This window comes from Tursiops truncatus, chromosome 2, assembly GCF_011762595.2.
Source record: "Tursiops truncatus isolate mTurTru1 chromosome 2, mTurTru1.mat.Y, whole genome shotgun sequence".
NCBI lineage: Eukaryota > Metazoa > Chordata > Mammalia > Artiodactyla > Delphinidae > Tursiops > Tursiops truncatus.
Genome location: NC_047035.1, coordinates 83,751,013 through 83,763,532, shown reverse-complemented (window position 1 = coordinate 83,763,532; position 12,520 = coordinate 83,751,013). Strand labels below are relative to the sequence as shown.

At 42.1% G+C, this 12,520-nt stretch overlaps 1 protein-coding gene across 5 annotated transcripts in view; it reads right to left on the bottom strand.

The window, feature by feature from the left end:
* Positions 1 to 11,664, bottom strand: part of RAD51 (RAD51 recombinase) — a 35,411-nt gene extending 23,747 nt beyond the window's left edge. The window contains exons 1-4 of one of the 5 annotated variants that reach the window (XM_019935301.3): positions 11,392 to 11,655; positions 7,696 to 7,816; positions 7,440 to 7,542; positions 3,158 to 3,295 (exon numbers count right to left, since the gene is read on the bottom strand). In XM_019935301.3, coding sequence (XP_019790860.1) covers positions 3,158 to 3,295; positions 7,440 to 7,526 — 225 coding nt within the window. In that variant the 5' untranslated portion in view covers positions 7,527 to 7,542; positions 7,696 to 7,816; positions 11,392 to 11,655. The other 4 variants (XM_033851480.2, XM_019935300.3, XM_019935303.3 and 1 more) reach the window with 4 other exon arrangements.
* Between the last annotated feature and the right edge of the window lie 856 nt (positions 11,665 to 12,520).

Below are 12,520 nucleotides of genomic sequence, written 5' to 3'. Positions count from 1 at the left end.
TAGGGGCTAATGCCGCTGGTGACTTTAAGTTGAAGCCAATGTTCATTTACCATTCTGAAAATCCTAGGGCCCTTAAGAATTATGCTAAATCTATTCTGCTTGTGCTCTATAAATGCAATGACAAAGTCTGGATGATGGCACATCAGTTTACAACATGGTTTACTGAATATCTTAAACCCACTTTGAGACCTACTGCTTAGAAAAAAGATTCCTTTCAAATTTTATTGCTTATTGACAATGTACCAGGTCACCCAAGAGCTCTGATGGAGATGTACAATGAGATTTAATGTTGTTTTCATGCCTGCTAACACAACATCCATTCTGCACCCTGTGGATCAAGGAGTAATTTCACCTTTCAAGTCTTACTATTTAAGAAATACACCTTGTAAGGCTATAGTAGCCATAGATAGTGATTCCTCTGATGGATCTGGGCAGTCAGCTGAAAACCTTTTGAAAAGGATTCACTATTCTAGATGCCATTATGAACATTCGTTAAAAAAAAAAGTATATATATAAACAACAACAACATTCGTGGTTCATGGGAAAAGATCAAAATATCATTAAACAGAAGTCTCGAAGAAGTTGATTCTTACCCTCACGGTGACTCTAACAGGTTCAAGACTTCAACAGAGGAAGTAAATACAGATGTGGTGGAAAAAACAAGTGAGACAGGCTGGGACCTGGGACCCTTTGCTGCAGTGCTGCAATGCTTGCACCTGGACACACCTCTCCTTGAGCAACAAAATACAAAGAAACTGTATGGGACAAAAAATAACTGTCTGCATGCACAATTAGGGCAAATTCTGGACAAAACATACAAAGAGACCAAAAAACCCAACTGTCACTTTTGAAGAGCCTGGAGCAAAAGGAGGGTACTGCCATGCACCCTACACGAAACACGGACTAAGGGATGGGCAAACCACCTAAGCCACCCCTCCAGCCCGACGCCTGGACACACCCCTACCCTCATCCCACGTAAAGAACAAGCTCACCCCCACTCAGGGAGCGAGCAAGCAAAGGAGGCTGTTGTTTGTTCTCGCTCCCCCCTGCTGCAGCAGGGGCCCCAATAAAGCCTTGCCTGAATTTCTTGTCTGGCCTCTGATCAATTTCCATTGATTAAGAAGGCCAAGAACCCTGGTTGGTAACAAAAGAATGAGAAGTAGAGCTTGAAGGTGTGGCTGAAATGCTGCAGTGTCATGATAAAACTTTCATGGATGAGGAGTTTCTTCTTATGGATAAAAAGAGAGGTTTCTTAAGATAGAATCTACTCCTGGTAAAGATGCTGTGAAGACCCTGGTGAAATGACAACAAAAGATTTAGAACATGACATAAACTTGGTTGATAAAGCAGTGCCAGGGTCTGAGAGGACTGATTACCAATTTTGGAAAAATTTCTACGTGGGTAAAATGCTATCAAATAGCACTGCATATTACAGAGAAATCATTCATGAAAGGAAGAGTCAATATACGTGGCAAACTTCACTGTTGTCTTGTTTTAAGAAACTGCTGCAGCACCCCCAGCCTTCAGCAACCACCACCCGGATCAGTCAGCAGCCACTGACATGGAGGCAAGACCCTCACCAGCAAAAAGACTACAAATCACTGAAAGCTCAGATGATGGTTAGCATTTTCTAGTAATGAAGTATTTTTAAATTAAGGTATGTATATTGTTTTTGTAGACGTAATACTATTGTATACTTAATAGACTACAGAACAGTATAAACACAACTTATATGCACTGGGAAACAACAAAGTTCGTGGCACTTTACTGCAATATTTGCTTTATTATGGTGGTCTGGAACCTAACCTGCTATTATCTCCAAGGTATAGCCTGTAAATACCAAAGGATAAGTGCATAAAATAAAATGTAATCACAGGGTATGAATGCTAAAGGAATATATGAAGCAAGAAAAATGAATAGTAGCTGTAAGACTTCGGAGGGAAATGAGAAAGGATCACAGTATATCAGGATGAAAATAATTGGATTCTAGTCTTAGTTCTGTGACTAACTGCATGACTTTGGATAAATAATTGAATCACTGTGCCTAAGTTTCCTTATCTGTAAGACAGAGATAATACTGGTCCTGTCTTTCCCAGTGTCATTATGAGGCTAAGTGAGAATACTGTATATATGAAAGGGATGGGATTTCAAAGTTAAAGTGCTATAAGGGAACTCTACTCAATATTCTATAATAACCTATATGGAAAAAGAATATGAAAAAGAGTGGATATATGTATATGAATCACTTAGCTGTACACCTGAAACACAGCACTATAAATCAACTATACGCCAATATAAAATAAAAATTCAATTAAAAAAAAGTTTAAAAAAGTTAAAGTGCTATATAATATAAAGGGTTATTAAGTTACTACCTCATTTAGGTTAAGCCAGTGAAATCACTTTTATGTCATTTATTTAGGTTAAAAAAAACAAGCGTATGATTCATAATCACATTTTTCCTTATTATTAAAGAATCTTGCTTATGACTAGTTGACTAACAGATTATATACCCTGAGGGCCTAATTAACATGACTTTAATATTCAAGCAATAAAAACAGCTTTTCTATTTAAATTAATACATGTTTATCATAGAAACGGTAGAAACTTCAGAAAATTGAGGCAAAAATAAAAACTGCTCACATTCTCACCATCCAGAAACAATGTTAATATTTTAGTGTATCTATCCCCAGTGTATGTGCTATACATATATAAAAACACACATTTTTTTAAAAACAAAAACATATATGCACACAAACATGTTTTGTTAACCTGCTTTCTTATATCAGTAATATTTTCCTATGTCAATGGATATTCTTTGAAACTATTTTTTGTGGCTGCATACTAATGAGTGTATTTCTAAGGCATGAAATCATAATATCCAGAACGATAAGGTACATACCACTCACTGCTGGTGGGAGTGCAAACTGGTAGTCAACTTAGTATTATTTATGTCATAACCTGTGATACTGCAATTCCCTAAGAAAAATCCCAATTTAGGCAAGGAGGCACATACAAAGATAATCATCTGGTAATGCAGTCACTTCTGGAAAGGGGAAGAGGGTGACACAGGAGGGGTGGAAGGAGGAAGACTGTAGCCTTTCACTGTACACCCTTTCGTACCACTACTGCCTCCCTTGGTCACACAAACAGTACTTACCAGAATTTTATCAGCTTTGGCTTCACTAATCCCCTTAATATTTATTAGCTCCTTCTTTGGTGCATAGGCAACAGCCTCCACAGTATGGAATCCAGCTTCTTCCAATTTCTTCACATCATTGGCATGTATGCCACATTGCTGCAAGTGAAGAAAACTGTGGATAAATTTAAGCTTCGATTCCCTCATCTGTCTAATGTGGTTATTTGTCCTACCTACTTCACAGAGCTCTTTTTAACTGTGATATTATGCACAAAAGCTTTGAAAAGTATGACCTAAAATTTGAGGCATTTAATAACAAATTATCAACCTATTCATTATCAAAACCAGTGGGGGTTTTTTTGAATTTTATTTATTTTTTATACAGCAGGTTCTTATTAGTTATCCATTTTATACATATTAGTGTATATATGCCAATCCCAATCTCCCAATTCATCCCACCACCACCACCACTTTCCCCCCTTGGTGTCCATGTTTGTTCTCTACACCCGTATGACAGTCTCTAGGATCCATCCATGTCTCTACAAAGAACCCAATTTCATTCCTTTTTATGGCTGAGTAATATTCCATTGTATATATGTACCACATCTTTTTTTTTTTTTTTTTTTTTGCGGTACGTGGGCCTCTCCCTGTTGTGGCCTCTCTCGTTGCGGAGCACAGGCTCCGGACGCGCAGGCTCAGCGGCCATGGCTCACGGGCCCAGCCGCTCCGCGGCATGTGGGATCTTCCCGGACCGGGGCACGAACCCGTGTCCCCTGCATCGGCAGGCGGACTCTCAACCACTGCGCCACCAGGGAAGCCCCATCTTTTTAAATTAAAAAAAATTCTTTTAATTTTATCTTTGGCTGCATTGGGTCTTCATTGCTGTGCATGGGCTTTTCTCTGGTTGTGGCGAGCGGGGGCTACTCTTCGTTGTGGTGCACAGGCTCCTCATTGCAGTGGCTTCTCTTGTTGTGGAGCATGGGCTCTAGGCACGCAGGCTTCAGTAGTTGTGGCACACGGGCTCAGTAGTTGTGGCTCGTGGACTCTAGAGGGCAGGCTCAGTTGTGGTGCATGGGCTCAGTTGCTCCGTGGCATGTGGGATCTTCCCGGACCAGGGCTCGAATCCGTGTCCCCTGCATTGGCAGGAGGATTCCTAACCACTGTACCACCAGGGAAGCCCCCACATCTTCTTTATCCATTCATCTGTCGATGGGCATTTACGGTGCTTCCATGACCTGGCTATTGTAAATACTGCTGCAATGAACTTTGGGGTGCATGTGTCTTTTTGAATTATGGTTTTCTCTGGGTACATGCCCAGCAGTGGGATTGCTGGGTCATATGGTAATTCTATTCTTACTGTTTTAAGGAACCTCCATACTGTTCTCCATAGTGGCTGTATCAATTTACATTCCCACCAACAGTGCAAGAGGGTTCCCTTTTCTCCACACCCTCTCCAGCATTTGTTGTTTGTAGATTTTCTGATGATGCCTATTCTCACCAGTGTGAGGTGATACCTCATTGTAGTTTTGATTTGCATTTTTCTAATAATTAGTGATGTTGAGCAGCTTTTCATGTGCTTCTTGGCCATCTGTATGTCTTCTTTGGAGAAATGTCTATTTAGGTCTTCTGCCCATTTTTGGATTGGGTTGTTTGTTTTTTTTTTAATATTGAGCTGCATGAGCTGTTTATATATTTTAAAGATTAATCCTTTGTCCGTTGATTCGTTTGCAAATATTTTCTCCCATTTTGAGGGTTGTCTTTTCATCTTGTTTGTAGCTTCTTTTGCTTTGCAAAAGCTTTTAAGTTTCATTAGGTCCCATTTGTTGTTTTTATTTCCATTACTCTAGGAGGTGGATCAAAAAAGATCTTGCTGTGATTTATGTCAGAGTGTTCTTCCTATGTTTTCCTCTAAGAGTTTTTTATAGTGTCCTGTCTTATATTTAGGTCTCTAATCCATTTTGAGTTTATTTTTGTGTATGGTGTTAGGGAGTGTTCTTATTTCATTCTTCTACATGTAGCTGTCCACTTTTCCCAGCACCACTTATTGAAGAGACTGTCTTTCCTCCACTGTATATCCTTGCCTCGTTTGTCATAGATTAGTTGACCACAGGTGCAGGGGTTTATCTCTGAGCTTTCTATCCTGTTCCATTGATCTATATTTCTGTTTTTGTGCCAGTACCATAGTGTCTTGATTACTGTAGCTTTGTAGTATAGTATGAAGTCAGGGAGTCTGATTCTTCCAGCTCTGTTTTTTTCCCTCAAGACTGCTTTGGCTATTCGGGGTCTTTTGTGTCTCCATACAAATTTTAAGATTTTTTTGTTCTAGTTCTGTAAAAAATGCCATTGGTAATTTGATAGGGATTGCATTGAATCTGTAGATTACTTTGGGTAGTATAGTCATTTTCACAATATTGATTCTTACAATCCAAGAACATGGTATGTCTCTCAATCTGTTTGTGTCATCCTTGATTTCTTTCATCAGTGTCTTATAATTTTCTGAGTAGAGGTCTTACCTCCTTAGGTAGGTTTATTCCTAGGTATTTTATTCTTTATGTTGCAATAGTGAATGGGATTGTTTCCTTAATTTCTCTTTCTAATCTTTCATTGTTAGTGTATAGGAACGCAAGAGATTTCTGTGCATAAATTTTGTATCCTGCAACTTTACCAAATTCATTGATTAGCTCTAGTAGTTTTCTGGTGGCATCTTTAGGATTCTCTATGTATAGTATCATGTCACCTGCAAACAGTGACAGTTTTACTTCTTCTTTTCCAATTTGTATTCCTTTTATTTCTTTTTCTCCTCTGACTGCCGTGGCTAGGACTTCCAAAACTATGTTGAATAATAGTGGCAAGAGCGGACATCCTTGTCTTCTTCCTGATCTTAGAGGAAATGCTTTCAGTTTTTCACCACTGAGAATGATGTTTGCTGTGGGTTTGTCGTATATGGCCTTTATTATGTTGAGGTAGGTTCCCTCTATGCCCACTTTCTGGAGAGCAAAACCAGTAGTTTTAAACTAGCACTATGTATATTAAAATAGACTCTTGTCATGAATTGGATTAAACCTGTAACTCTAAACCTTTTATGACTAGGATTCTAAATGAACTTTGAGACCCTGGGCCCTAAAAGCCCACTTTAAACATTTCCCAATGTTTTCCACATCAAGCACACATAAAAAAATATGTTTTACACTAAGCTAGGATAAACAGCTAACACTGCCCCAGAGCTAAGGGAAGCATATCTTAGCATAACCTTTTTGTAGCACAATCACTGGAAAGCTCTGTTTTAACAATTGATAGTAAAGATGGAGAAAACTACTTTTGGTCAGGGATTTATATACCACTTCTCAAAAACAAACCACCCAAAGGCACTTCTTTCTCCGTATATACAAAGTCAGCTTTGATTTTTATTATCCACCAAAACCATGACTTCTAGGACAGCATGAATTATTAGGGGGATGTGTATGTATCTGGGGGTCAGGGAAGGTTTGGGAGAGGGGAGAGAATAGTACCTGCCCATAGAAACCTGTCTGTTATTAATATTTAAGCAAAAAGCAATACATATGTGTGGGTATAAGGATGCTCACTGAAACCAAAAGTTATGACTCTGAATTTTCCAATGTTTATCACAAACCCGTTTAAGTAACTTCCAGAGAGTGGAAGCTTACGGGGCAACGGGAAGAATATGCATAAAGAGACAGAAGAATGAAGGCTTTCTCAGCTTTTCATCCTGCTTCTTTCAGCCCAAGTCAACTGCACTCACTCTGGGGCCTCTGTACAATGCACAGAAATAGTGCAAGGCCCCAGCTCTGGTGCTTGATGTTCTTGTGCAGAGTCTTGAACTCTCACAACGTAACCCCAAGCCCTTCTCTCTGCCTATGACAGCTGTCTTCTTAGTAACTTCAGCACAGATCGAGGTCAGTGGAGAAACATTGTTCCTCTCCCCTTCCTGCATAGCTGGCCCAGGCCATTGTAATTCCCTGGACAGTAATTTCATACTTAGTACAAATAGCAGAGACTCTACCATGGGATCATAGGGCTTCTTAGTTTCTGACATACAGCTCTAAGAAAGAAAAATGATAATGTAGTAGAAGAATTCTTGACAAAAAAAGAGATCTGGCCAGATGTGTTTAGCAACTGTCTTAAGCCTTTCCACAGAATCCTTGACAACCCTCCTGAAAACTCTAATTTGGATTTTGACCTTAGGTAGTAAACCAATGGTTTATGTAAAGGTTGTGATTTCTCCCAATAGGTAGAACAATCTTGTCCAGCATTATAATTCTAAAATTAGCAACCAAGCACATACCTCTAATCGAGAAATAGGTTGTGGGCCAAAGCTCTCTTCTTCCACTGAAGTATCTGCATTTGCTTCAAGCTGCATCTGCATAGCCATTACTTAGTGTTCAATACTGAAAAGTACAGATGGCCATCAGGAAGAACACTAGAGAAAGTACAGAGCTGCAAACATAGTTTTACAATAAATCTCTTTAAGAATTACTTGCTAGGCTTTTGGCTTAATCACTGACATACCCATGGCAGGAAAAAGAAAAAAAATCTCTCACCAGCCTTCTCTTCCACCTAGATAGCTGTATCAGAAAGACTTTAGGAGGAGCCAGCACTATCTTGCTTCTATAAAGTAGAACAGCTTGGACTCCCCTGGTGGTGCAGTGGTTAAGAATCCGCCTGCCAATGCAGAGGACACGGGTTCCATCCCTGGTCCGGGAACATCCCACACGCCGAGGAGCAACTAAGTCTGTCACCACAACTACTGTAGCCTGGGTGCCCTAGAGCCCGCACGCCGCAACTACTGAAGGCCACACACCTAGAGCCCGTGCTCCGCAACAAGAGAAGCCTGCGCTCCGCACAAGAGAAGCCCGCGTGCAGCAACGAAGACCCAACGCAGCCAAAAAATAAAATTAAAAAAAAAAAGAAGAGACGAACAGCTTAACTAGATCAACTATATCCCTCTGTTCCCCTGCTTTATATTCCTTAAGGATAGGGGCCAAGTCTCATTTATTTGTATACACCTCATGATACATGATAAATCTTAGGTACATCTTAGGTGTTTGGTAAATATTTGGCAAGTGAATGCAGACTTTCCAGAACTCTACTTTAAAAAAAAAAAAAAATCGATGAAAGGTTAAACTGTTTCAGTTCCATTGTTCCCTTCCAGAAAGCAGGGTTGTGGGGTGGTGGGACAGGAGTGAAACAAAGGTACAGAATAATTGCCATAAGCCTCCATTCCTGATAGAGAAACAATGGACTGAGATGAGAGAAGTATCCCCACCTTAGGCAAGGACGGCTTGCAGTCACACAGTCTGCTTCTAATAGAAGTGTATGAAATTTAAAGATCACCGTTTTTTTTTTGGGGGGGGGGGGGCTGTGCGGCATGTGGGATCTTAGTTCCCCAATGAGGGATCGAACCCGCACTCCCTGCATTAAAATTGCGGAGTCTTAACCACTGGACCACCAGGGAAGTCCCATAAAGATCACCATTTTAATCAATTCCAGACCTCACTGAATGCACAAATGAATAAATAACATGGAATTACCTTGCTCAGTTTGAAATCTTCCATATAAATATAAGGCCTATACCAAAGTCAGATTATTTTGATAGAGTTATGACTGCTCAGGTTGAAAAGAATGAAGAACAAAAAGATTTCTATTATGAGGTATTAGTAAAAGCAAACAAGTTTTGATGGCCACAAGAATAAATGTACTTAAATCTGGACAATTTAACAAGCAAGATAAATTTAACTCAAAAGACAACAGATGGGCTTCCCCGGTGGCACAGTGGTTGAGAGTCTGCCTGCCGATGCAGGGGACATGGGTTCGTGCCCGGGTCCGGGAAGATCCCACATGCCGCGGAGAGGCTGGGCCCGTGAGCCATGGCCACTGAGCCTGCGCGTCCGGAGCCTGTGCTCCGTAATGGAGAGGCCACAACAGTGAGAGGCCCGCGTACCGCAAAAAAAAAAAAAAAAGACAACAGATAAGGGCTTCCCGGGTGGCACAGTGGTTAAGAATCCGCCTGCCAATGCAGTGAACACGGGTTCGAGTCCTAGTCTGGGAAGATCTCACATGCCACAGAGCAACGAAGCACGTGTGCCACAACTACTGAAGCCTGCGCACCTAGAGCCCGTGCTCCGCAACGAGAAGCCACAACAGTGAGAAGCCCACGCACTACAATGAAGAGTAGCCCCCGCTCGCCACAACTAGAGAAAGGCTGTGCGCGACAACAAAGACCCAATGCAGCCAAAAATAAATAAATAAAATTAACAGGAAAAAAAAAAAGAAATCTCCATTCTTAGAGACTTGACAGAAGATAACCATTTGTTCTTGATTGGTTCAGGTGTAGCTCTTAGATGGCATGTTTAGCATGTGAGTTTATGATAATTCCAAATATCAGAATCACCTGAATGCAGCTTAAATTTAAGTGTCTTCCTTCATAATTTATGAAAAAGATGGCTTGAACTGTATTCATATAGCAATAACCAAAAAGCAAAAGACTGAAAAACTAGACTGTATTTAAATTTAGAACTTCTATTCATCAAAAGTCACCACTGTGAGAATGAAGTCAAATGATAGTGAGGGGAGAAAATATTTACCACATATATAACTGGTAACCAGAATATACAAAGAATTCCTTCAAATCAGCAAAACAGACAGACAACCCAATAGAAAAATAGGCAAGAGATTTGACCAAGCACTGCATAACAGAAGATACCTAAATGGCTAATAAACATATCAACAAATGCTCAACTTCATTAATGATCAGGAAAATTAAAATTAAAACCACAAGGTAGGGCTTCCCTGGTGGCGCAGTGGTTCAGAGTCTGCCTGCCAGTACAGGGGACAAGGGTTCGAGCCCTGGTCTGGGAAGATCCCGCATGCCTCGGAGCAACTAGGCCCGTGAGCCACAACTACTAAGCCTGCGCATCTGGAGCTTGTGCTCCGCAACAAGAGAGGCCGCGATAGTGAGAGGCCCGCCCACCGCGATGAAGAGTGCCCACCCCCACCCCGCTTGCTGCAACTAGAGAAAGCCCTCGTGCAGAAACGCAGACCAAACACAGCCAAAAATAAATAATTTAAAAAAAACAAACCAACAAGGTAATAGCTAAAATTTAAAAGACCGACAATACTAAGTATTAGCAAACGTGTGGAACAACTAAACACTCGTTCACTGCTGGTTTGAGTGTAAATTGGACAACTTTAGAAAACTGGTATTAAATATGGAAGGTGAAGATAGGCAAATGCTATGACCCAGGAATTTCACTACTCTGTGAAATTAACCCAGTGAAAAGCACACACGTGTGCACCAAAATGTATGCAGGAATATTCTTTCTCAGCAGCCTTTCTCATACAAGTTAAAACTAGAAACAATCCCGATATCCGCCACCGGTATAATGAATAAGGAATACAACATAGGAACAAGAAAGAACTGTTAAATGCAAAGACATTTACAAACCTGCAGACAAAATGTTGAGCAAAGGCAGACACAAATATATAGTCTTCCTATATACAAAATTCAACAACGGGCAAAATTTTTAGACAATGGTGTTAGTAGTCAACACTGTGGTTACCTCTGGGGAAAAGGGAGAGTATTAGAGAAGGGGGCACAAGGGAGGCTTCTTGGGTGCTGACAGCATTCTATTTCTTGACCTGAGTGGTGATTACACAGATATATTCATTTTGTAATGATTCATGGAGCTGTAAACACTTTTGATCTGTGCATTTTTCTATTTGTATACTACACTTCACTTCAGAAGTTTAAGAAAAAACAACAAATCTCACTAGAGATCATTCCCTAGACATCACTTGAACGGTCTTCCGCATTAAAAAACGCAAATACCTTACTGGCAACTGGAGCTGGGAACTCTGTAAGCCAAACTTTGTGTAACGGAAAGGGCACTCACCAGAAATCCGGCTCTGGCTTAAGAGCTGTGACTTTTAAGTCACTACACCTCTCTGGATCTTGGGCTTCCTCGCCCACGCCCATAAAGTGGATGTTGCAAGTGAAGGCCAGTAAGGTTCCTCCCAGCTCTAGAATGCGCTTCTATTTTCGCCACAATGAGCTCCGAGGGTCGGACTAGCCCGGGCACAACCCTGCTCCGCCCCGCCCCGCCATATCCGAGTTTTTTACTTGGCATGGAGGGGCCCCTAAGCCCGCTAAGGGAGCTGGGGCCCAAGTCTGGGTCCGGGTACGGGTTCGGGTCCGGCTTACGCGGTGGGAAGGGGCCAGGTCTGCGCCTCACACTCACCTCAGCCTGCAGCGTAACTCGCCCGGGCGGGCTGCGCGCTCCGACTACAGTCCGCCGGACCCGCGCGCGCCCGACCCCGGACGGACTGCAGACCCCCTCACCTGCACCCCACTTCTCTACGCCCTTGCTCCGGCCTTCTGCACGAAACCCAGGCGACTTTCAGCTCCTAACTGCGCTCCTGGGGCGCGTCTCAGCTCTCTTCAGGCCGCGGTCTCAGGCGGCAGCGCCCACTCCGTCTGCCGCCTTCGGAAATCCCGCCAAATCCTATTGGGCAGGGCCACGCCTGCGTCAACGTAACGTCTCCCCGCCCTTCTCGGGTCCGTCTCCCCGCCACTTCGGCTACTCGTGAGGCCGAGATAGGCCGAAAGAACTTGACTTCGCAGGATGTTTTGGGTTCCCCTCTTGTTTTTCTCCCTTACGACTAATTCAAAATTTGGAAGTTGCGTCCTTCTTCCCTTTACCAGATCGGGGACTACAACTCCCAAGAGGTAGTGGGCCGGTCCCAGACTACATCTCCCAATATGCACCGCGGGAGGGTGACGCAGCTTTAGCTCCTCACCACCTGTAGATAATATCTAGGCTTTTCGGAACTCTTGACCTGTTTCTTAAGCATCTAAACTGGGGTATTTGGCCCTTCAGGTTGCTTTGAACTCCAACTCAGTCAAATTCTGGAGCCAGGGGCTTTCTAGGCCCTTGTAGGTGGTGGAGCTGAGGACGCTCGAGTAGATGGATGAGGCTGGAACATAGAGCTAATGGAGGAGAGGAAGAAAGGACTGAAATATTAGTAAAGCTGTGGTACTTTATTGGAGATTTGCGGGACTCCAGAGGAAGGAGACATTGATTTTGAGAATGTAAATCTTATCGTGGTTAAAAGTTGATTACGGTTTTAAAGGTTGGGTAGGGTTTCCTGGGCGAAGAAGAGGAGATGAAAACATTAAAAGCGGATAGAGCAGCATGGGTATGGAAATTAACAGTGTGGTCAAGGAATACTGTTGTCTGATGAGGCAGGAGAAGTGCAGTAACAGGTGCTGAGACTGTTAAATTACGTTTATTTCAGGCTATGAAGAGGCTTAAGACCATTATAGAGCTTTGGCCTTTATTCTTTAGGTAATGGGGAAATCACTGAAAG